At 34.5% G+C, this 26,014-nt stretch overlaps 1 protein-coding gene across 1 annotated transcript in view; it reads left to right on the top strand.

Annotated features, from left to right (window-relative positions):
- Positions 1–26,014, top strand: part of DYNC2H1 (dynein cytoplasmic 2 heavy chain 1) — a 384,617-nt gene that overhangs the window by 14,595 nt on the left and 344,008 nt on the right. Inside the window, 14 exon segments of the mRNA XM_017850085.1 lie at positions 1,506–1,701; positions 5,008–5,103; positions 9,715–9,867; positions 10,485–10,583; positions 11,660–11,799; positions 11,885–11,901; positions 11,904–12,112; positions 13,273–13,400; positions 17,722–17,837; positions 18,455–18,582; positions 22,639–22,788; positions 23,865–24,070; positions 24,992–25,147; positions 25,233–25,347. Of these exon segments, the coding sequence (XP_017705574.1) occupies positions 1,506–1,701; positions 5,008–5,103; positions 9,715–9,867; positions 10,485–10,583; positions 11,660–11,799; positions 11,885–11,901; positions 11,904–12,112; positions 13,273–13,400; positions 17,722–17,837; positions 18,455–18,582; positions 22,639–22,788; positions 23,865–24,070; positions 24,992–25,147; positions 25,233–25,347 (1,909 nt within the window).

Here is a 26,014-nt window from a genome sequence, read left to right as displayed (position 1 = left end):
CATGAGAGATACTCCAAACAAGAAAAACAAAAAACAAACAAACAAAAACCACAGTGCTTTAGTCAGCTAATTTTGGAAAATTTGCATACTTCATCATTAGAGCTTCAGCGGAGGTCCACTAGCATGGTAGCATACCAATGGTCTGAGATCTGCTGTTAATAAGTTTGTTTAACTTTGTTCCTTCCACACAGCGTTTCTCATTTGGTTTTGAACCCCCGCCCCCGGTCTTTGTTTTTTCTTTTTTAGACCTATTTTTTGTCCCATAGAATCATCAATCTGTTTTTGGACATATTTTGGGAAATGCTGGTATATACAAACTAACTTTGAAGATCAATCCTGAATAAAGGCAAAAGAGTCACCATAATAGTTTACTGGCATGCTTTATGTGTATATAGGAAAATTTGGGCTAAATCATCATTTTAAGCCATTTTAAAGTATTCTACTTTTTATTATATTTTGTTTTATATGCTATTAAATAAGCTGAATACTTTTGTTCTTTGTTTTTGAGTAGGTTACCTTCTAATATCTGCAATTTTTCTTAATTGTGAGGGTGTTTTGAAATAATGAGGCTGGGTATGATGGCTCATGCCTGTAATCCCAGTACTTTGGGAGGCCGAGGTGGGAGGATCACTTAAACCCAGGAGTTTGAGACCAGCCTGAGCAACATGGTGAAATCCTGTCTCTACAAAAGACAAAAAAAATTAGCTGAACAAGGTGACTTGCCTGTTGTCCCAGTTACTTAGGAGACTGAGATGGGAGGAATCCTTGAGCTCAGGGAGGTCAAGGCTGTAGTGAGCCATGATTGCTTTACTGCATTCCAGACTGGGTGTTGGAGCAAGACCCTGTCTCCAAAAAAAAAAAAAAAAAAAAAAGAAAGAAAGAGGCATTATATAAACCTAATCCTAAAGGAAGGTGATGAAAGCATAATACCTGTTGCTGGACTTAGTTCAGCATTTTTGCAGTCTATTCTGATTTGAGCTCCCCAAAGTAACATTTGCTATTATAGCCTTTACAAGAAACACACAAAAAGGGCAATTATTAGGTAGTGAAACAAAAGGTAGAAGAATGAAACGTTTTAATATCTCTACTCCTACCATTTTGATATTATTTATCTTTTAATAAAAGTGCTAAAGATGCAAGTTATGCTGATTTTTTAAAACAATTGAAGGTATCTTTAGAAAATGAATCAAAATTTTTTCTTTATCGTGGGTATGATGTCAATTTTGAGTTTTCGCTGAAAAGTTAAGAAATCGATTTTCTTACTTTAAAACTGCTTGGTTGAAATATTAATGTGATGATATATTTTGGATATTGCAGTTTGTTTCCAAAATCTGACTTGTGAAATAATATATAGAAAAAATCCACAAGTTAAAAGCTATAATAAAAAAAATTTTTTTTAACTTTGAGCTAATATTAGATGTACAGAAAAGTTGTAAAACTATTGTGTTTATTAGTCAAAACAGTAAGAACATGAAACTTAACAGGTTATTTATTTTGTTTTGTAGTATTGAGGCTAGTAGTCGAATTATGGAATTGGATTCTAATGATGGATCACTAAAAGTGCATTATTCAGATCGTTTGGTGATTCTTCTGAGAGAAGTTCGTCAGCTCTCTGCACTTGGCTTTGTTATTCCTGCCAAAATACAGCAAGTTGCAAACATTGCGCAGAAATTCTGCAAGCAAGCAATTATTCTTAAACAAGTATGAAATAACATTTTTTGAATACCTACCTATTTGGAGTTCATTACATTAGACTAGAATATGCTAAAGCCTTTTTTTTTTTCAAGGCTGATAGAATAGTACTGCCAGCTGTGAAATTATGATTTACTAAATGAGTCTGTTACAAAACTTGCTTTATAACCTATAAGGAATTTATTAAATTGTTATTGTTTATTGCTTTTCACTCTAAAAAGCATTTGGAAAATAGTATGGTATTCTTCCTTCTTTTGTTTCATGTTACTTGCATAGGTTTTAAAGGACCTTCTAATTAAGGAGTCCTCTGCCTGCCTTCTAGGGGCAGAGTCATAAAGAATTATCAGGTTGATGAATGGTTTCTGTTTCTAGTCATTTTCTCAGTGACATTGCCATCATGTCACTTGCCTAAAAATCAACTATTATCGGCTCACGGTGTATCTCCATAATATGGCATACAAGGCCCTTCTTAATCATGACCCAACTAAACTGACTGGTTTTGGCCTTTGCTACCTATGCACTTCCCTGTTATACTGTACCCTATGCTTCAGTAATATAAAACTTTGCTTTTATCTGAACATATGTTCATGCATTTAAATCTGTTCTCTGATTGGAAAACTCAGTGTGATTGTTTAATTTCCAATTCACAAGTCACTTTCTCTGTTGTGTCTTTCTTTAGTTGATTTTTATTCTTTGGGCAGTGTGAAAATCACTATTATAATACTTCTCATATTGTATCTGATTTTTTTTCATCTTTTCTTTGACTTGATTATTGTATTTTAGACGGCAGGAACAGTATCTTGTATATTTGGTCTTTCATTTATTCTTTTATTCAACAAAGATTCATTAAGTATCTACCCTGTCATGCATAGTGTAGTGAGGATACAAAAATGAATACATTACTGTCATAGTCAGGCACGGAATTTCTTAGCCTCTTTACTTTCGATAGTTTGGATCAATTCCTTTTTTAGGGGGCTGTGCTTTGCTTTGTATGCTTTTTATTGGCATTCTTGTCCTGCACCCAGTATATCCAATAGCATCTGCTTAGTGCTGCCAATCAAAAATATCTCTTAACATTGCCAAATGTTCCCCTGAGGTAAACTCTGCTTTGGTTGAGAATCACTGGTCTAGTGGGAGAGAGCAAACTAAACATCGAGTGCTCATTAAATATCAGGCCTTGTGGTAGATGCTTTAATTATGTTATTTTTAGTTAATTCCCCATTGTACCACTGATCTAATTGGGGATCAGATGTTTAACAAAGTTTTCCCAGTGCCACATAGAGAGTAAGTTATGAAGCTGGGATTTGATATCAAGTTTCTCTGACTCTAGAGCCGCCCATATTTGTTTCATTTCAATATAGTGATGGACAAGTAGATCAATATTTAATGTATTATAAGTACTATATTACAGATGTTCAGGAAATCTTGTGAAAGCATAGAGGCAGGGAGTTTCAATTCTTTTCCTAGGTAGGGATAGAAGTAGTAGCAAGTAAGTCTTTTCAGAGGAATGATTGATGTGAGTCTGGAAGAGTGTACATACATTTTTCTCAAGTACACAGAGGATTGGGTGATCATTTCAGTCACAGCAACTCCTTAAAAGCAGAGAGGCTTACTTACTTTAATATGGTAAGTATTTAGTCTTACACAATAGGAGCTCAAAAAATGAATGGTCATAGGTATTTGTACTTACCCTGGAAGAACACCTGGGAAAATCTATTTATATATTCCTTTATTTCTGAGCAGATATTTAGCTGGAATAGGGTGTACAAAGTAGAATGTTGGAGAGATAGCAGTATGGCCAGATTGTAATAGAATATATACTATTCTATTGCTTCTGGTTTTCCTGATTGTACTTTTTCTGGGCTTATTTTGTGGTACAGAATAAGTACAGTGAGTTTTCCCCACCAAATAAAGTATATTTTTATATGTATTAGTGGAAAGAAGAGGATCTCTATAAAATTAGTTAAGAAGTATTTTTTAAGCATCTACTATGTGCCAAGAATTTTATGAGGTGCTGGGGACATAAAAATTAACAGTCTCCTTGAATGCCTTAGACTTAAATGCCCAGGGTGTCCACTTGATCTTATTCCCTGAACCTCTCCTTTTTCCACCAATGCAGTTGACAGTGTCCTTCTTTGTCCACCACTGTTCTTTGTAGGATCTCTATTTATTGATTAATTCAACAAGCGTTTATTGAGCGCTTGCTGTTTGCTTGGCTCTTTTCTTAGAGCTATCATTCCAGTAGGAGAGACAGGTAACAAACACCTAAATATATAATGCAATGTTAGGCAGTGATAGTGATAAATGCCTTGAAGAAGAATAAAACAGAATAATGATATTGTGACAAAGACTGCTATTTTATACTGACTGGTCAGGTTAGGTATGCCTTGATGGAGAGGTAATGTTTGAGAAGAGACATGACATAAAGTAGGCAAAAGAACCATGCAAATGTCTAGAGGAAGACTATTCCAGGGAGAGGGAATGGCAGATGTAGAATTCTAGAAGGAAGCCTCACTTGTTAGGTGAGAATAATAGTAAAGAGGCCAGTTTGGCTCATTCTTTAGTATATTGGGAGACAATTGGAAAGTTTTGAGGTGATAGTTTTGATGAGGTTTTATTCTCAAGTGTATTGGGAAGTCATTAGGTTTTGTGTAGGCAAGAGGTGTGATATATGTTTAAAAAAGACCACTCTGGCTGCTTTAAATAGACTATAAGAGGCCATGATTGGAAGCAGAGAGACCAGTTAGGAAGTCTGTTGTGCTGGTCTTGCCGAGAGATGAGAGTGTGTGGATCGGGATGCAATTGATGGGGGTTGGGGAAAGTGGTTGGATTCAAGATATATTTTGAGAGTATAGACAATAGGCTTTTGCTGATTTGGAATATGAGAGAAGCATTAAGGACATCTCAAAGAATTTTTGGTCTGAGACATGAATAAATTATTGTGGCATATACTGAAAAAAGAAGGAGCGGATTTGGAGAAGTGCAGGAATTAAGAATTTAGTTTTTTAGCACTTAACATGCCTCACTGAGTTCCTTCTTTCCTATGAGATTATGAACTTCTTGATTCCAGGGACAACGTTTTACAATCTATGTTTAATCAGACCTCAGGACATGATTGGCAAATTGTAGGAACTCAACACTTACTTGTTGATTGTATATATTAATATATGAACAAATGCCCTATTGTAGATGAAAAACCTATTTTCTGTTTAAATTTTAGGATTGAGAAAAGTTAATATTTTCATTCAAACAATTAAAATCAAGAAAATTAAAATGAAGTTATTAATTATTACGAATTGGACTTTTACTTTGTAGGTGGCACATTTTTATAATTCTATTGATCAACAAATGATTCGAAGTCAGAGGCCGATGATGTTACAATCTGCCTTAGCATTTGAACAGATAATTAAGGTAAATGAACTTTTAACTTTATTATAATTAGATTTTACATGTGAAGTGTTTAATTCTTAATTTTCTGGTGTTCCCTTCAGCTTAACATAGCAAATGATCTAGATTTTGTTTTGCTTCCAGGGACTTCCTTCACTCTTAACAAGTAAAACTTTTTTTCCAACTGTACATTGAAGCGGTTAGAATATTTAATATATTTTGGTACTGATTTTGATCAATTGCATTGATATAGATAGAATATGATTTGCATGATGTTATATTCATTTATTCTCTGAAGTTTGAGGTCCTTATACACAAGGTTCCTTAGACATTTTCTACCATCTCCCAATTTTGTAATGTAAGACTTACTTGCTTTTTATTTGTGGTTATTTAAATGTCTATATATAAGAAATTAGGAGTCTGGGTGCAGTGACTCATGCCTGTCATCCCAGCACTTCGGGAGGCCAAGGTGGGTGGATCACCTGACGTTAGGGGTTTGAGTGAAAACAACATGGTGAAACCCCATCTCAACTAAAAATACAAAAAAATTAGTCAGGCGTGGTGGTGGGTGCCTGTAACGCAGCTATTCGGGAGGCTGAGGTGGGTGGATCACCTGAGGTCAGGGGTTTGAGACCAGTTTGGCCAACATGGTGAAACCCATCTCAACTAAAAATATAAAAAAATTAGCCAGGCGTGGTGGTGGGTGCCTGTAATCCCAGCTATTCGGGAGGCTGAGGTGGGTGGATCACCTGAAGTCAGGGGTTTGAGACCAGCCTGGCCAACATGGTGAAACCCGTCTCAATTAAAAAGATAAAACAATTAGCCAGGCATGGTGGTGGGTACCTGTAATCCCAGCTATTCGGGAGGCTGAGGCAGGAGAATTGCTTGAACCCAGGAGGTGGAGGTTGCAGTGGGTCGAGATCGCACCACTGCACTCCAGCCTGGGAGACGGAGTGACTCCGTCTAAAAAAAAAAAAAAAAAAAAAAAAAAAAAAAAAAAAAAAAAAAAAAAAAAAAGAGAAAAGAAATTAGGAAATCCTGTAATAGTGTTTAAACTGAATATTACTATGTGACTACTAACTTTTTGAAGTCTGTATTTTTAGTCTTCATAGACATGAAATGTTTGACAATAATAGGCAGAAGAGGTATATGCCATTTTTTTTTTCTGTTTGAAAGTGGATAACTAGTTGTGTCAGGGTCCACAGGACCAGCCCAGGTTCTTTTATTTGCTTGGAGGATCCACAGGACTCAGTGTATGGTCATACTCATAGCAGTATTTATTACGGTGAATGCATATAAAGCAAAATTAGCGAAGAGAAAGGTGCATGATGGGGTGAAGTCCCAAGAAAACAGGTACAGACTTCTAAGAGTCCTGTCCCAGTGGAGTCACACAGGGTGTACTTATTTTTTGCAGCAACAAATTGTAACACATGTGAAATCTTGTGTTACTGGAGAAGATCATTAGAGACTCAAAACCTAGGTTTTTATCAGGGGTGGTCACGTAGACACTTTCTGTCTAATGTGCACTGAAATTCCAAACTCCCAGAAGGAAAGCAAATATTCAGCATAAACCATATTATTCAGGTACAGTGAGCCACTCTTATCAGTTAGAGTGGTAGGAACTCTTCTGAAATCTAAGTTCCCAAATGCCAGCTAAGGGGATTCTTTTAAGCAGGTCTTTTGAAGGATGGTAGTCAGACCTGCTATGTTAACTCTTTTCTGCACACTAGTTCTCAAGCTTAATAATTCTAGAATTTATATTATTCATATTATAGATGTTATTAAAAGCACTTTTTTTCTTGTTGGCAGAGATTAACATGAATTTATAATGCAAAATTTAAAAACATAGGTAAACAAAAATAAAAAAATGTTGTATAATCATACCATCAAGAAATGACCATTTAAAAAAGTCTGGTATATATCCTTTTAAATATTTTTCTATGCATATTTTGAAAATGTATTCATATTTTAAAAGTATGCATAGTTTTGGAAATGGAATCACACTTTATTATTTTTTACCTTTTTTCCCCTAATGTATAGATCATTTTAGTTGTAAGCCCTTACAACTTTTTCTTCTAATAAATTTGTTTAAAATAACGTCTGTGGTATTTCTGAGGAGGAAACTTATTTTGCAGAATTGTGTTGTGAGAAGTAAATAATTATATTTAACATGTTAAATGAGACACAGTAGTGCTTATAAAACTAGGATAGGTGTAGAGAGAACATTAAGGTTCTGTGTGATGCGCTGTCTACTTACTATATTGCAGAAAATTAGACTGTAATTTATTTATTTTCATATTTTCAAGTGATAGAACAGTAAGTGGTATATAGTAATTAGTCAGTAAATACTTTGTAATTCGTCAGCTATTTATTGAGCATCTCCTATAATCCAGAGACTTACTATGCCTTCATTGACCACTTCAAGTGAAGTATAGAAGCTTTTCTTCTATTTAGGTTTCTTCACTCTCTCTACTTTGATATATTTGTCTTAAATATTTTCCCTATATACATTGAAACTACATCAGATGGTGTTAGAATTTTTCCCCCAATCATCAAATACGATTTAAGAAACTCGTGACAAAAGGATAGTTTATTGTATAGTTATATTTTTTACTTATCCTAATATTCTTTTTTTTCCTGAAGTTCTGTGCTCCTTTTGATATTTTTTCTTTCTTTAAAGAACTAACTTCCTTTAGCCATGGTTTAAGATAAGGTGTGCTAGTGACAAATTTGCTTATCTTTCCTTTGTTTGATAATATTTTCCTGTTTTCCTTTTCATCCATTCCTGAAAGATATTTTAACTAGATATAAAATGCATATTTGACTTTTTTTTTTTAGTACTTTAAACATTTTCCACTTCCTACTGGCATCTGTGATTTCAGCTGACAAACTGTTGTCATTCGAATTTGTATTCCTTTCTGAATAATGCATTGTTTCTCTTTGGCTCCTTTCAAGTTTTCAAAGAACCTTTGTCTTTAGTTTTCAGAAGTTTAATTATTGTCTAGGAAAGCATAGAATCTTTTTAAAGTTTATCCTATTTGGAGTTTACTCAGCTTCTTGAATCTGTAGGTTTATGTCTTTTGCCAAATTTGTTAGGTTTTCAGTTACTGTCTTTTGAATGTATTGTTTTTCTCTCTTCTTTTAGGAAGCATGTATATATATATATACATATACTGCTTAGAAAGCAGTATATGTATATATATAAAATCCCTGGAAGCTAATATACATATTAACTCTTTTTTTCTCAGAACCTCTGTTCATTTTTCCCTTTATGTTCTCTTTGTTGTTCAAATTAGGTAAATTCCATTGATTTGTTCTCAAATGTACTGACTATATCCTCTGACATCTCCACACTGCTATTGAGCCCATCCAGCCAGTTTTACATTTCTGTTATTGTATTTTTCAGTTCTATATATTCCATCTAGTTTTTTTTATAATTCTATTTTTTTACTTGAGATTTTCTGTTTTTCAGTAGTTTCAAGAGAATTTATAATTGCCTGTTGAAGCATTTTTATGATGGCTGCCTTAAAATCCTTGTCAGATAATTCTTATATCAGATTCATTTCAGAGTTCACATCTGTTATGTTTTCTCATTCTAGTTGTGATTTTTTTTAGCTCTTGGTAACACAGGTGATTTTCCCTTATATTCTGGTCATTTTGGATATTATGATGCACTGTATAATATTTAATTTTTATATTTTAGAAAGCAGTCTCTTTGGTGAGAGGCTTGGGTGTGTGCATGTGTTGAGTTTCCTGCTGGGCCCTACGGTATCAAAGTGGAGCATTTGTACACTGAATCATTGCAGATTAGTGGAATGGAAGTTTAGTGCTCCATTTTACTTTACTGATACCTTGTTGTGAAAGTGAGGCACCAACTTGGAGGCACCTTATTGCCTCCGAGCTGTGGTTTAAGCTCAGCTCCCTTCTGGACCCTGTTGACTTTAGGGAGGAGGAGTCGAGGAGTGGAGGGCAGATTCACACCTTTCTGTTGCTATGAGTGGGGGTGGGAGCTCAACTCCTTGGTTCAGCCTCATGAACATTACCTTGGCAAGGGGATTGGAGCACTGCCTGCTTTTGCCAAGTAGGTGATGGAAGATCAACTTTCTACTTAGTCCCACTGAAATGGTAGAAAGGGGTGATTTTCTCTTTGGTGTTAAACTGCGGTAGGATGTGTATTGCTAAAAACATTTTCTGTTGTTAGGCTGCTGTTTTCCTACCCCTTTATGGGCTTCTCCTGGAGCTTTTTTTAGTCTATGCCTGTCAGTGGTTCCCGACCGGAAGCTTCTCCAGTGCCCTGTCCTGGATGTATAGGAGATAATATGGAAACCCAGGTTTGTCGTGCCTTAATTCCTGAGGTTTCTAGGTTGTCTGCTTTTTTCATTCTTCCTTTCCGTCACCCTATGCGTGTTTGTTGTGTTATGTCTAGGGCTTTTCAGTTGTAAAAGGGAGAAGCTGGAAGAAATGGGCTACTCAATCTTTGCCAGACTGTCTTATCATTTATAAAGTGGAAAATTATTATGTGCTTTCTTTATTGCAGGTCAGAGTTGGGGATAATTGAACTTTTGATATAGAATATTGAAACTTTTGGAAAAAAGAAATACATATGCATACTAAAGGTTATTTATTGTACCATAGAATTCAAAAACAGGAAGTGGAGGGAAATCACAGATTACTTGGGATAATCCTAAAGAATTAGAAGGCTATATCCAAAAACTCCAAAATGCTGCTGAACGGCTTGCTACTGAAAATAGAAAACTGAGAAAATGGCACACTACATTTTGTGAAAAGGTATATTTTGTTTATAAAATTGAATAAACTATGAATGATATTATTTAAAAAGTCATTAAGATACAATTTTTAAAAACTTATTTTGGAATAATTTGAGACTTAAAGTTGCAAAAATAGTACAGAGAAATCACAATTCCCCTTTGCCCAAATTCCCTGTTGTTAACAACTTATATAACCAGAGTAGTTATCAAAACCAGGAAACAGACTGTTTTCAATTTTACAATTTTCCACTAACGTTCTTTTTTTTTTTTTCTAGGATACAATCTAGAATCCAATTCTGCATTTAGTTGTTGAGTCTCTGTAGCCTCACTCTCCTCAGTCTTTTCCTTATTTTTCATGACTTTGATGAGTACTGGTCAGTTATTTTGTAGAATCTCTCTTGATTTGGGTTCATATGATGTTTTCCCATATTAGATTGGGGCTGTCCTATTTTGGCAGGAATGGCACAGAAGTGATGTTTTGCCCTTCTCAGTAGATTGGTCAAGTATTGATATGTCTTGTATAGATCAAGTTAAGCTTGATCACTTGTTTAAGGTGGTATCTGTCAGGTTTCTCCACTGAAAAGTTACTATTTTTCCGGCAATATTTTGAGACTAGTATGCTCTAATTTTTCATAGGTGGTTGTTCTTATGAATATTGATCTGCTTCGGCAGCAGCAGCGTTGGAAAGATGGATTACAAGAATTGAGAACTGGCTTAGCAACTGTAGAAGCGCAGGTAGAGTATGTTTTATTTTGTGTGTATACTTCGAAATATGACCTTTTCAGAATGCAAATACAATATATGAATTGCCGAGAAGTTCATAAAAGTTACCTTTAAATCTTGCCAATAAATTCCTAATATATTTATAATTTTTGACTGAATTATATATAAAGACCATATATGAACGATCAATTTACATTTAAAATATAAAATAAGTTCCTATAGTGTCTTATGGAATGCCAAATTCCTGAATTCAGAATCTGTAGATTTTTGTCTTGGTATTTAAATATCTATCACTTGCTAGTTCTCTTTTAGGTGATTGTGACATCCGTAAAAAACAAAGTTAAGTTTAGGTAGAATCCTAATGATTGAAATAATTTTATTTCAGATTTTTTTTTCCTTTTTGGAGGTAAAATTTGAGTTCTATTCATATTTTGTTATAATAGTTGATGCATATAAAGGTGGCTAGCACAAAGCCTGCTACATATAGATGGTGATGGAATCTTAGCAGAATATGAGTTAGATGTCTCACACATTTACATATATTTAATATTTTCAGTTTTATAACTTCAAGAAAAGCAAAAGTACTAGAATTGATATATTTATGGTTGTATAGAAGCAAAAATGTATGTACATTCTTATGAGCAATCTAATATTTTAAATCTCTTATGTTTTAAAATATGTAGTAGATTTACATTATGTAAGAAGTGGGAGGGGAAGAGAAGAGCTATACTTGATGGGAATTTTTGAAAAAGGACTAAGAAGTTCATAAAATAAACCAGTATTTGTGGTACTACATCATAAAATACATAAAATAAAGTCCAAATATAAAAGTCATTTGATATTTGCTTGCTTTTTAAATTGTGCTGATCTTTTAAAATACTATTTATAAGTATGAAGATTAGATTTTCATGTGTCTCTAAATAAGCTTATACAGAGAGTGACAAAGATGTACCTGTTTTCACATATTTGAAATAAGTTGGTTTTATTTTTGTGATTATAAATGTGCATTATGTGACATGAAAGTATCAAATGAAAAATCCATTCTACTGCCTAATTTCTAAATTAAAAATGTGAATGTAACATATTAGGGATTCCAAGCAAGTGACATGCATGCATGGAAACAACACTGGAATCATCAACTGTACAAAGCTCTGGAGCATCAGTACCAGATGGGCTTAGAAGCACTTAATGAGAATTTGCCAGAAATAAATACAGATTTAACTTACAAGTAAGATGTTTTTTAAAACTCAATTTAATGTTCAATGTGTAATTTTCGAATAATTTATGTTTTAAAGTTATTTATTTACTTTTAGACAGGGACGATTACAATTCATGCCCCTTTTGAAGAAATCCGGGCTAAATATTATAGAGAAATGAAGAGATTCATCGGCATTCCAAATCAGTTTAAGGGAGTGGGTGAGGCAGGAGATGAATCTATTTTTTCTATTATGATTGATAGAAATGCAAGTGGATTTTTGACGATTTTCAGCAAAGCAGAAGATCTGTTTAGAAGATTGTCAGCTGTTTTACACCAACATAAGGTATAGAACATGTAATGTTCCATCCTTGCATCATAAAATTATTTCTGATTGATTGAATTTACATTAAATGTATACATTAGTAGTTTATCTTGTGTGGCATAACATTAAAATATGGCAAACCAGAGAGCTGGATCCGTAGATACTTATACAACCTAGCTTGATACTGCAGAAGAGAAAAAAGTTATGGGAAATTTTTTTTTCTTTGATTATTTTGTGGCAATTTTGAAACTTGTTTTTTTTGCTTTTTATTTTTTAGAATTGTTGTGTCAACTTGGTGGTTTAGGCATGGTGGCTCATGCCTGTAATCCCAGCACTTTGGGAGGCCGAGGCTAATGGGTCACTTGAGGTCAGGAGTTTGAGACCAGCCTGGCTAACATGACGAAACATCATCTTTATTAAAATATAAAAATTATCTGGGCGTGGTGGCAGGCACCTGTAAACCCAAGTACCCTGGAGGCTGAAGTAGGAGAATCACTTAAACCAGGGAGGTGGAGGTTTCAGTGAGCTTAAATTGCACCACTGCACTCCAGGCTGGGTGACAGAGCAAGACTCCATCTCAAGAAAAAAGAAAAAAATTGTGTCAATTTAGAATGTGATATGGTTCTGTTGTGTCAATTTTAATTCTTCTTCTGAAGCCCTCAAATGTTACTGAAATCAGAGTGATTTAACAGCTTATTTCTGTTTAAGTATATCATCCCAAATAACTTTAAGTATAAACTAATTGTATTTCTCATTTGTATTGATCCTAGACATATGATGAGAATTTGACCGGTTTCTTAACTGCCACTGCAATACTTCCATGTCTTAGATTTCTAGGATGAATCTGGACACTTTCAGATTTGTAGCCTATAGTGACTCTTGGTTTTACAGAAGTGATTCCACCTTTGAAGTTTTGTATATATTTAATTTGAGAAGATAATCTAAACAGAGGGTTTATATAATTTTCTTTTAAAAAGTTTATGATCACTGCATTTGTGTATTAAATTTCTTTTTTTCTGTTTATTCTTTAGGCTGTGTGGTAATGATTATATTATTTAAATTGACACTTGAATACCTCATATTTGCCTCTTTTTGTTGGTTTTACTAGTTGGATCTATTCTATTATACGTTAACGTATTGGTTCTGTGTCTTTAATAATACATTTTTCTTTCTTTAAACAGGAATGGATTGTAATTGGGCAAGTTGATATGGAAGCTCTGGTGGAAAAGCATCTTTTTACTGTACATGATTGGGAGAAAAATTTTAAAGCATTAAAAATAAAAGGGAAAGAAGTAGAACGACTTCCAAGGTATTGGAGGTTAATGTATTACTTACGTACCATAATAATTTTTTGACATGGACAGTAAGGGAGCTCTCTACTTAGTGGTGTTGAAGTCAGATCAGCTTCTTGCCTCCTCTAGATCTCAGCTATAACACTTGAGTATCATCTAGGTAGGGCATTACAGAGAATAAAACAAGTTTTCCTTCTAGAAGCTCTGCTGGCTGAGACCCGTTAGGTAGAATAGACTGAAGAAAGAGGCTTTTATCTTGATCTGGTATGAGGAGCTATGTTTGATATGCATTGGCACAATCTCAGTTTGGTTAGAAGCTACTGGTGAGAGCATACCAGAGAATATAAAGCTAGTGACATTTCACTCTGCTTTTGTACTGCTCTGCTTCCTTTCAAGATGCACAACATAGTGCTGCATTTAGATATTGCCCTAAATGTGGATAAAAGCCTCTAAGGGGCAACTCAGATACTTGAGAATATGGCCTCCTTGGATCTGAAATACTCAACACCAGAACCACTCTTAGCAATAAGTTCCATGAAAGGCCTTGTGTAATCATGCATATATCACCTATAAAGGATATCACTTTTATTAATTTATGTTTTCATTCCTTCGATAAATACTTAGTGTTTATAAAATGCAAAACTTTGTGCTTTAGGAGTACAAAGAGGAAGAAGACAGAGGACCTGAGATGAATTGCTTATTCTCTGGTAGTGGAATAAGACAAATATATTTGATGATTAATTCAAGTACACATAGGGGTTAAGTAAGTGGGCTCTGGAGTTAGGTAGCTGTTACCAGCTGCATGACTGACAGTCATTGAAATTGTGAACCTAAATTTCTTTAGCTTTAAAATATTAGCAACAATAGTTATTAATCTCATAGTGTTTTGAGGATTGAGTAATTTCCATATAAGTAACTGGCACAGGGTATGTTTTCAATAAATGTGAGTTACTTTTAATTGTTATTAATATCAGGTGGAATAGTCTATATTCCATATTAGGACTGAATTAAAAGTATGGGGATTCAAAGGATGATGATATCCCCTCTGTCTGGGGCAAAATCAAGGAAAATCTTTGTTAGGATAGTAACACTTGAAGTAGGATTTTGACAGGTGCAAATGAAAATGGGAGGGTAAAAAACAACCTCTTAGCAAAAGGAATTGTGTGCTGAAAATATGAAGTTGGTTAATTGAAAATTGTATTAGAGTTAATGTTTTATTAGGGACTAGAGGGAGATGATCCTGGAAAGGTATAGATAAGGTACACAAAATAGAGAATTTGGATTTTATTCATTTTGGGATGATTAGCTTTGAAAGAGTTCTAAACAGGAGTGTGTCAGTACCAAAGCTGTTCATTAGGAAATTTAATCTGGAAACATAGATACATGGTGGGATAAAGAGATCCTGGAGGCAGACCAGCTAGTCTGTCAGTCTTCCAGAAGACCAGTAATAATAATGATAATAATAATTATTATTTGAGACAGAGTCTTGCTGTGTCACCCAGGCTGGAGTGTAGTGTCATGATACTTGCTCACTGCAACCTCCCCCTCTTGGGTTTAAGTGATTCCCCTGCCTCAGCCTCCAGAGTAGCTGGGACTATAGGCGCACGCCACCACACCCAGCTAATTTTTTGTATTTTTAGTAGAGGCAGGGTTTCATTATGTTGGCCAGGCTGGTCTCCAACTCTTGACCTCAGGTGATCTGCCCACCTTGGCCTCCCAAAGTGCTGGGCTTACAGGCATGAACCACCACAATCAGCCTTAATAATTAATTGAATTACCTTATTGGATCTCAAAATGAGGAGGAGGAAATAGTATGAGGAATTAAGAAGTCTTATTTATTGGAGGAAGATGAGGGAGTAGGAATAGGAAGAGACAAATGACTTGAGGGTTTGAGCATGGGTGATTTGGATACCGGTAGTACCATTAACATTAGTTTAAAGTAAGGAAAAGATAGTGCTTTTGTAGTGCTTGCACATGGGGTTTTTCTTCTGTATTGGATCTTGCTTTTGATCCCAATCTTGACCATCTTCTTTAACTTAATGCTGTCACCTGACTGCATAGGAACCTCTACTGCTACCTGTACTATTTTTTTGTCCCTTACTTTAGATAGCTTTCCTATTTATGATCCTTACCAAAAGAAAAAAACAAAAACAAAAAACAGAAACAACAACGCCTATCCCACATTGTGTTTTTCATTTTGCCATTTCTTGCTAACAAATTAACATGTATTCATCTAAGTGAATACACACATATGCACATACAAACACACACATTTTATTGGTACTTTTTGGAAATATGCTGTAAGATTAGAAAAGCTGTATTATTATGATATGTTTTAGATAGTATCATAAGAAAATAATTTTTGAATATGCATCTTTGATATATGAGTCATCTTCCATTGCTATCTATGGCTGAACAGAATCTCAGTTTCATATTGTGAATATTTTCAAATGAAAGATGAATGTTAGCCTTGTCCACAACATTCTGTAGTGAGTAAAACTTCTTTGCTGTAATTATATCACTTTATGTTAATTCATTAGCAAAATACAGTATAGTACAATCTTTTAGGTTTTCCAAAATCACGTATCTTCATGTATCAAATATCGGAAATCATGACTCTTTATGTGTCAGGATTTCAGATATTTTATAATTCCGTGTGTCAAGAAAATTGGCTGTTATATATAGCTTTTGGTTGTTAAGAACTGTAGTTTAAACTTCTCCAGCTAGTAGGTAATTGAGAATAAATAAGTAAAACTTTAAAAGAAAATTATATTTTAAAATAAAATGGTACGTAATTAAAACATATAATTTGCCTCTTAAGGATCTCACCTGGCTCTATGCTTTAAGAAAGGCAAATAGCTTTCCGAATAATCTTTTTGACCAAAGTTTTCAGATTTGTTTTAACTCTGTATAATTGAAGATAAATATGAGACTTTCCTCAGATGAATGAGTCTGGTTCAGCTTCTCTTTGCTTAGAATGTTACAATTTGCATTGGGGTGCAATGGAAATAATTACTTGTTTAAAACTTTATCCTTGTTTTCTGATTATTAAAATAGTACATTTGTTTTATAACTTGTTTTAAATATAGTAAAGTACAGAGACAATTCCTGTTAATATTTGATGTTTTGGACATATTAGTACATACACTTATAAAATATAGATTATATTATATCCTGCTGTTTGTTTGTTTTTTTTTTGAGACTGAGTCCTGCTCTGTTGCCCATGCTGGAGCGCAGTGGTATGATCTCGGCTTACTACAACCTCTGCCTCCTGGGTTCCAGCGATTCTCCTGCCTGAGACTCCTGAGTAGCTGGGACTACAGGCGTGCACCACCATGCCTGACTAACTTTTATATTTTTAGTAGAGACAGGGGTCTCACCGTGTGGGCCAGGCTGGTGTTGAACTCCTGACCTCAGGTGATCCGTCTGCTTTGGCCTCCCAAAGTGCTAGGATTACAGGCCACCACGCCTGGCCTATCCTGCTATTTTTATGGAATACTATTTCACTGATATTTTGCAATGTTATTATCTGCATGTCAAAATGTGATTTTAATTATATGTATATATAAAATTTATTTTGCCATTTCTATGTTTACCTTGTTTCAAACTTTCCACTATTATAGTTAGTGCTTTCAAGAAAATACTTGTGTATAAATCTTGGAGTCTGCCTTGAAATTTTTCTTAGGATAAATTCTAAAGGTAGAGTTGTTAAGACAAAGGATATGCCAATTTAAAATTATTTGACATATACATTGCTCTTTACAAAGATTGCGTTGTTTTATATTCTAACAGTTCTGGGAATTCAGTTTGCCCACACAATTGAAGATTCAAAGTAACCATTCATAAGGTTTTTTTCAGTTTGTTAAGTGTACAATGGTGTCTCGTCATTTTATTGTTTTAGTACTTTAACAGTCTAAATTTACTTTCTATCTATATTTAATTTTGCCTTGTTTTTATTGTTTGCATTTTGGCTGCAGGATAATAAATTTATTTTATAAATATTTAAATAGGTGTATTACATGCTGTGACAAGAGGGACTCATTAATATTTAAATATATTCTTTTGATACTTTAGTAATTCATAATGTACCACCTTTTTTTGAAGCTGATATGCTGGATGATTAAACTTGTAGTATTATAACAAAATCACTGTTCAATGAAAACTTCAAAATAGTATGTGTAAGGCATTTTGCTAAATTTAATCTAAATGTGCTTAAAGATCACTATGTTACTATTGACATACCTTTTTAAGTGTATTACACGAAATCGTTATTATATGAGACTCTTTTCCTCTAATTAGTCTTTTCTATGTCAAAATATGTCCATTGACATTTTTCAGTGCTGTCAAGGTAGATTGTTTAAATATTAACTGCAACCCTGTGAAGACTGTGATCGATGATCTCATCCAGAAGTTATTTGATCTGCTTGTTCTTTCTTTGAGGAAGTCCATACAGGGTAAAGACACATTTTAATTTTTATTTTTACTTAATTTGATATGTAGAAGCATGTACTTTGAGAGTTATAAAATGTGAATTTCAATGATCATTAAAAACCAAAACTGAACTAATTTAAAAAAGGCAGGAAAGTCCATATTCAATCTTCAAGAAGTCTAAAATGAAGACATCTTTATTATTTGCAGTCTGAGCTAGTATCAGATTGTTGCATATGTAATTGAGAAAGATAGGTAATTCTGGTGTAATGTATTTCTGCTTATCTCCTCAAATGACAAAGTATTTTCAAAATACCACAGTTTCTTCTTTTCCTTTAAACTGAGATGTTTTAGTATGTTATATAAAAGATGAAATATGTTCAGTAAAACTTACTAAAAATGAGTGCATTTCAAGCTTTTCTTAACATTTTTAAACAACGCAAAGCGACTAAACTTTCATGGGAAGAAATTTCTTTGCTTATTCCACATCTTGAAATTTTGTTTTATGAAAGCAAATGATAATTTAGAACTTATTGTATTCCATATACGGATTACTTCTACCACCCCTTGATTTAGAAATTATGTAATTTAGTATTTTTGATGGTAATAATTACATTTCTTGTATTTCAATGTTACCACTCAGCTCATTTACATGAAATTGATACATTCGTTACTGAGGCTATGGAAGTCTTAACAATTATGCCCCAGTCTGTGGAAGAAATTGGTGATGCAAATCTACGATATAGTAAGTTACAAGAACGGAAGCCAGAGGTGAGAATCACAAAGTAATATTATTATTATTACTTTCTTTTTTTTTTGAGTTGCAACCTACAGTTATAATTCTAAAGGTAATAGAGTGAATTATTTAAGTTTATTCTTACTCTAACATGCCACATCATAAAACAGACTGCAAATATATCTAAAAATAATACTAAGTGTTGCTGTTACTGTTTCATTACACTAATAGTGCATCAAAAGTCTATTTACTTATTTACTTACATATTTATTTTGAGACAGAGTCTTGCTCTGTCACCCAGGCTGGAGGGCAGTGGCGCGATCTCGGCTCACTGCAACCTCCACCTCCCAGGTTCAAGCGATTCTCTTGCCTCAGCCTCCCGAGTAGCTGGGACTGCAGGCACATGCCAACATGCCCGGCTAATTTTTGTATTTTTAGTAGAGGCGGGGTTTCACTGTGTTGGCCAGGCTGGTCTCGAACTCCTGAGACCTCATGATACGCCTGCCTTGGCCTCCCAAAGTGCTGGGATTACAGGTGTGAGCCACTGCACCTGGCCTTATTATTACTTTTTACTGCATGGAAGATGTTTAAATTAGGTAATTATATGTCATTGTTTACAAATATATAATCTCAACATTATAAGGAGGTCCACAATAATCTGGCTCAACTGGTTAGGTCACGATTAGACTCTTGGCTGGGCATGGTAGCTCACGCCTGTAATCCCAGCACTTTGGGAGGCCGAGGAAGACAAATCACGGGGTCAGGAGTTCAAGACCAGCCTGACCAACATGGTCAAATCCCATATCTATTAAAAATACGAAACTTAGCCGGGTGTGGTGGTGGGTGCCTGTAATCCCAGCTACTCAGGAGGCTGAGGCAAGAGAATCTCTTGAACCAGGGAGGCGGAGGTTGCAGTGAGCTGAGATCGCACCACTGCCCTCCAGCCTGGATGACAGAGCAAGACTCCGTCTCAAAATAAATATGTAAGTAAATAAATAAATAGACTTTGATGCACTATTGGTGTAATGAAACTGTAACAGTAATACTTAGTATTGTTTTTAGATACATTTGCAGTCTGTTTTATGATGTGGCATGTTAGAGTAAGAGCAAACTTAAATAATTCACACTATTTCCTTTAGAGTTATAACTGTAGGTTGCAAAAGTATGAAGTTAAGAGCTAAACTAGGAGTACACATACACACATGCATATATAATGGAAGAGCTCATAATTAAATACAAAGGAGAATGGTAAAGATTCATGGAAAACTATCCAGAAGGTTAGAGCCCAGAATAGACAAGCCAAAGTTTTATAACATCATAGATGATTTTAGTTATGTTTGGAGCAAGAAAGAGAAATAATTCAAATTAGTATACAAACTTATGTGCCCCCACCATGTGATAGACTTAAAATTATAAAGAGGTTTTCAAGGTGAATAAAATATCACCCCAATGGAAAGAATTACAGACTTTTGTGTGATAGACTTAAAGGTAGTAAAGAGGATTTACAGATGAATAAAATAATGTATCTGTCTTGTAGAAGGAATTAGCTAAAATAGGAATGGTTATGAGCTGTGGCGGTTAGCAGAGGCATTTGACTGTTATGTATGGATCACCATACTAGGTGTACTAGGAGTTGGGGATGCAGCTGTGAACATATTCTGTTCTCATGGAACATATGTGTATGTGTATGTATATGTGTATGTGTGTGTTTGTGTGTGTGTGTGTGAGAGAGAGAGAGAGAGCAAAAGAGAAGATTTTGAGAGAGAGGAGAGAAGTGAGGATGAGTATGCTCAACTAGGGGATATTACTTAGGGTTGGTGATCATGGGCTATCTTCTCAGAGAGATGACATTTGAGCTGAGACCTGACAGATAAGAAAGAGCCAACCGTTCTGAGATTTGGGGACAGATCATTCCAAAAAAGAATGAATAGCATGCACAAAGATCTTAAGGTAGAGAAGGAGCTTGGTATACTTAAGGAACAGAGAGATGTAAACATCAAGAAAGTTAATTATTAAGAGAGCATAGTATTCAAGGAAGAGAATGAATCGTATGAGGTGCAATTGGAAAGAGGCAAGTCCAGATTACGAAGATACTTTTAGACAGTCATAAGAAGTTTGTATTTTATTCTGAGTGTAATAAGGAAGTCTTTAGAGGGCTTTAAGTGGGGGAGTGACAGAATGTCTCTGACATTTTGAAGTGATGACTTTAGCTGCTCTGTGGAAAATGAATAGGAGGGAGACAATAGTGGTGGCCAGGCCAGTTAGTAGGATATTACAATATGATAGACAAGAGATGATGGAAACTTGTATCATGTAGTAGTAGTGGAGATAGAATTGGAGAGATTGATGATGTATGGGAGTGGGTGTGGTTAGAGAAAGACAAATCAAAATGTCTCCTAGGGTTTTGGCTTGAGCAACTGGGAAAGTATTGCTGCCGTTTCCTGAAATAAGGATGACTAGAGGAGCAACTGGAGTTTGGAAGTGGTGGAGATTAAGTTGTCTGGTAGAAATTGAATGAGGAATGTGGAACTTAGAGTAAAGGTAACGACTGCAAATACAAATTTTGAAGTATTCTTTAGATACATGATATTTAAGCCTGGGGATTGGCTTCGACCAACTGGTAGATAACAAACACAGTGTGTAAGACCAGGCTTGAACTTTGCAAAATTTAGACTTCACGCATAGGAGGAGGAGCAAAGGAGATGAATGGAGTGGGAGGAAAGACAAGAGATTGTAGTGTCACAAAAGCTAAGAGGAGAAATTGATGTTTGCCGGGAACAGCAAGCAATTAGGTATTATAAGAGATAGTACGTGGCATGAGATAATAAAAGATAATAAAAGTACCTATAAGAGGTAGGAAGTGGCATGAGCTAATAAAAGAACTAGGCAGAATATTCGTGTGAGCCGTATCAAAGACCTTAGAATTTCATATTCTGTGGGCATTGGGGAGCTGTTGCTGGGTTTTATATAGCAAGGTATTATATAATTCTCTTTTGGTATGTCTGTTTGTTGGTATGTGGATTTGAGGGGTAGGACTGGAGGTAGGTAGACTAGGAAACTATTGTGATATATTTTACAGGCTAACTGGAGTTCCGTTCACGTGTAGAAACTTAAAATCCTGAGGTGGTCCAATCATAGTTCACTGCAGCCTCAAACTCCTGGGTTCAAGCAGTCTTCCCTCTTCAGCTTCCTCAGTAGCTAGGAGTACAGATGTGCACCAGCATGCCCAGTTAATTTTTAAATATGTTTCTTTAGAGGTGCGTTCTCACCATGTTGCCTAGGTTAGTCTTAATCCCCTCACCTCGGCCTCCCAAAGTGCTGGGATTACAGGTGTGAGCCGCCAGGCCTGCCCAATTGAGTTATCTTTGAATTTCCTTTGTTGTCTGTTTTATTATGTATGCATAGTGATATTTAAAAATGTTTAAATGGATTTTATTGCTTTATTGAATAGTAAAAGTACAGATATTAATTATCGGATACTGTTGTTTTACAGAGTTTTAAAAGCCTTAGAGGCAATTTCAGCAGTTTAGCACCCATTGACCTACACCCAAACTGTTTAACAAACTGTTAGCTATATACAACTTAGGACACTTCAGTTAAAAACCCTGAATGTAGGAGCTTAATTTCACTTCTTTAGCTGTCTGTTTCTTAAGTACCTTTTTTTCATGACTTCCCTTCTCTATTAAGTAGGATAATTTAGTTAACTTATGCTCTTAGATAATCACTAATTTTAGCTCCTTTAGAAACCTCCTTTGCATTTTCTTGTGAATGGAACATTTATAATAAGAACTTTACTTTGATAAACTATAGTATTATCTTTATGGATTTCATTTAGTCTCATATTACTACTTTATCTTTTTTAACCTCTGATGTTAGAGTGCCTTGGTTGAATTTGTGTATAGTAAAAAATAACCATCAGAGTTTATATCCAGGAATTTTCCACCAAATCAGAATATATAGAAATTTAACAAATTGTTTAAATGCAAAAATCTTAATTTAAAAAATAAAGTCATGAAACGAAAATTAAAATAAATGAAATCGTAAGATATTTGATAAAATAGGTTGTTATTCACTTTTTTTTTAACCTTTAGATTTTGCCCTTATTTCAAGAAGCGGAAGACAAAAACAGACTTCTACGAACTGTGGCTGGTGGAGGTTTAGAAACAATTAGTAATTTGAAAGCTAAGTGGGATAAATTTGAGTTAATGATGGAAAGTCACCAACTTATGATTAAAGACCAGGTTAGAACTTTTAGTTATTTATTAAAATGGGAACTGTTTTCTCACTTAAGATTTCTTGCTTATCTTTTATTCCTTTATAACCCAGGTTTATAATAATTTAATGTGGCTGTTGAAATTGACCTCCCTGACTACTTTTAAAGTAAAATGCTTTATATAAATGATGATTGTTTCACGTGGTTTTTCTTTACTTCCTATCATACCAAGAAGAAACCAATGTCTTTGAAATGTAGCATTATTTGTAGTCTTATGGATGAATTTATTGCTTACCTACTATGTATGACTTAAGTTTATTTCTGAAACTCATGTTTTCTTTAATCACTAAATTTATTAGGATATCAGTTTAACTACTCTAATGGAGACCCCAAAAATTGTAGCTTATGTTTCTCTCTCACATTAGACTATAAGCTGCTATGGTGCCTCTGCTCTGTATCTTTGTCCGAGTCCCAGGTTTTGTCAATCATATTTGTCTATTATCTCCAGCGTATTGTCCAGGATGGGTTATTACCACATTCTTTTTTTTTTTTTTTTTTTTTTTTTGAGACAGAGTCTCGCTCTGTCGACCACATTCAGTTGATACCTAGTAGGGTCGGGAGAGAGGGAAAGAGAAAAGGGCACCATCTGTCTTTTAAGGACACAACCTGCAAGTTGCACATATCTACTGCACTCATTTTATTGACCAGAAGTTAGCCTTAGGGCCCAGTCTTTAGCTGCATGGGAGACTGGGCAGTGCCTTCCTTAATTCAGCCTTCCTTAATACTTGGGTAGAACAATCAGCAGTCATCAAACAAACATTTTAAAATTATCTCACCTTTGTCGTTAGTTGTACTAGGTGTAGTTAATCACATGAATGATTTTTAAATGATGTTATTTGAATGTTATCTCTTGTTATTATAAATTTATGGTCTAATTTATATCTTTGAATTATTTTATTGAACTTGGAATTAATAATTAAAATACCATCCTTTGAAAAGTTGACATTGGTCATTGATACTTTTTCACTTTTAAATAGAAAATAGTGTGAACCCAAAATGAGATTTTACTCTGCATTGAATTATTTAAACTTTATTGGTTTATAGATTGAAGTGATGAAAGGAAATGTGAAATCACGTCTTCAGATCTATTATCAAGAACTGGAAAAATTTAAAGCTCGTTGGGACCAACTAAAGCCTGGTGATGATGTTATTGAAACTGGCCAACATAATACTCTTCATAAAAGTGCAAAGTTAATAAAAGAGAAAAAAATTGAGTTTGACGAGCTTGAAGTCACAAGAAAAAAGCTGGTGTATGTTTTTTCTTTAAAATTGGTACTGCTCATTTTGAAAAAACAATTTATATATCAAGCTAGTAATTTTCTTATGTCTGTTATCTTGATACCTTTCCTCATAAACTTCATCACTTTTTAAAATACAAGTAATAAGCATTCATGAACTGTTGTCTTAGGAATCATAGTTGTGTTACATAAGGATATTAAGAGAAAGCAAATTTCAAGAAAAGCCTAGAAGATAAATTTACCTAGAAGCTATATCAGGGGTTGGAATTGTCACTTTCTTTGAACTTACCCTATTTAAAATGAAATATATACAATTTTCAGAAAATTACTTTTAATGCCTCTGAGAGAAAAATAAATCTAGCATAATAATAATAAAAGACTTCGAAGAAAAAAAGAGTTGTTGGCTTATAATAATATAAAGTATTAAATTTGAGCACTGCTTTAGGTTCTATTTAAGCAGATGCTTTCATAAGTGAGTAGAGTGAGTCAGTTTTATTACCATAATTACTAAATGGCATTATACTGACTAGATGAAGGATCTCTTATATCTAGAAGCTTGCCCTTTCAACTGAGAAGAGTATTCTTTTCCCAAATTAATCTGTAGATTTACACAATCTTGAATATTTCATATATGAAATATGTATTATGTACATATAAATCTCTCTATATTACCAACTCAATTTTGACTTCTTTGGATAAAATGTATATTAATGAATTTATAGAGTTCATATATGAGTAGGTAAAGTAAAATTCTCATATTAGATAGGTAGTTTCCTCATGTTCTTTATTGTAGTTTCTTATTGTATGTCTATTAAACATACACATGTGTATATATACACACATACAAGGATTGGAGTTAAATAACTTAATGGTACTTAACAGTATCAATATTTATGTTTTTAAAATTTAATATTCCAATATTTGTTTCTATAGTGATGATTGCCATCATTTTAGACTAGAAGAGCCTAATTTCTCCCTGGCAAGTAGCATCTCTAAAGATATTGAGAGCTGTGCACAAATTTGGGCCTTCTATGAAGAGTTTCAACAAGGATTTCAGGAAATGGCCAATGAAGACTGGATCACTTTTCGGTTTGATTAAAAACAATATTTAGACTAATAATTTGGTTGTTTTATTTTGGATGTAAACTTTGCAATGTGTTTTGGTATTTTATAGGACTAAGACATACTTGTTTGAGGAATTTTTGATGAACTGGCATGACAGGTTAAGGAAAGTTGAAGAACATTCAGTGATGACAGTGAAATTACAATCAGAGGTTGACAGATATAAAGTAAGATTGTTTTACTTATTTTGCTAGTTAAAAACAATGTTTGGAGCTTTTGTCTTTTCTTATGTAGTGACTGAACTATATAATTTTACTTTATATGTTTTTCAATTAAATTATTCCATTTCATGAAGAAAATAGGAAATACAGAGTAAATCACAGAAATTATTGATATTTCGGGCGGGTGCGGTGGCTCACGCCTGTAATCCCAGCATTTTGGGAGGCCGAGGAGGGCGGATCCTGAGGTCAGGAGATCGAGACCATCCTGTGAATGGTGAAACCCCGTCTCCACTAAAAATACAAACAATTAGCTGGGTGTGGTGGTGGGCACCTGTAGTCCCAGCTACTTGGGAGGCTGAGGAAGGAGAATGGCATGAACCTGGGAGGCGGAGCTTGCAGTGAGCCGAGATGGCGCCACTGCACTCCAGCCTGGGCGACAGAGCAAGACTCCGTCTCAAAAAGAAAAAAAAAAAAAGAAATTATTGATATTTCTACTATCAATGAGAAAGAAGTTATAAGAAATTTATGGCCGGGGGGGTTGGCTCAAGCCTGTAATCCCAGCACTTTGGGAGGCCAAGACGGGCGGATCACGAGGTCAGGAGATCGAGACCATCCTGGCTAACATGGTGAAACCCCGTCTCTACTAAAAAAATACAAAAAACTAGCCGGGCGA

Source organism: Rhinopithecus bieti, unplaced genomic scaffold, assembly GCF_001698545.2.
Source record: "Rhinopithecus bieti isolate Rb0 unplaced genomic scaffold, ASM169854v2 scaffold_33302, whole genome shotgun sequence".
NCBI lineage: Eukaryota > Metazoa > Chordata > Mammalia > Primates > Cercopithecidae > Rhinopithecus > Rhinopithecus bieti.
This window is presented reverse-complemented; position numbering and strand designations above follow the sequence as displayed.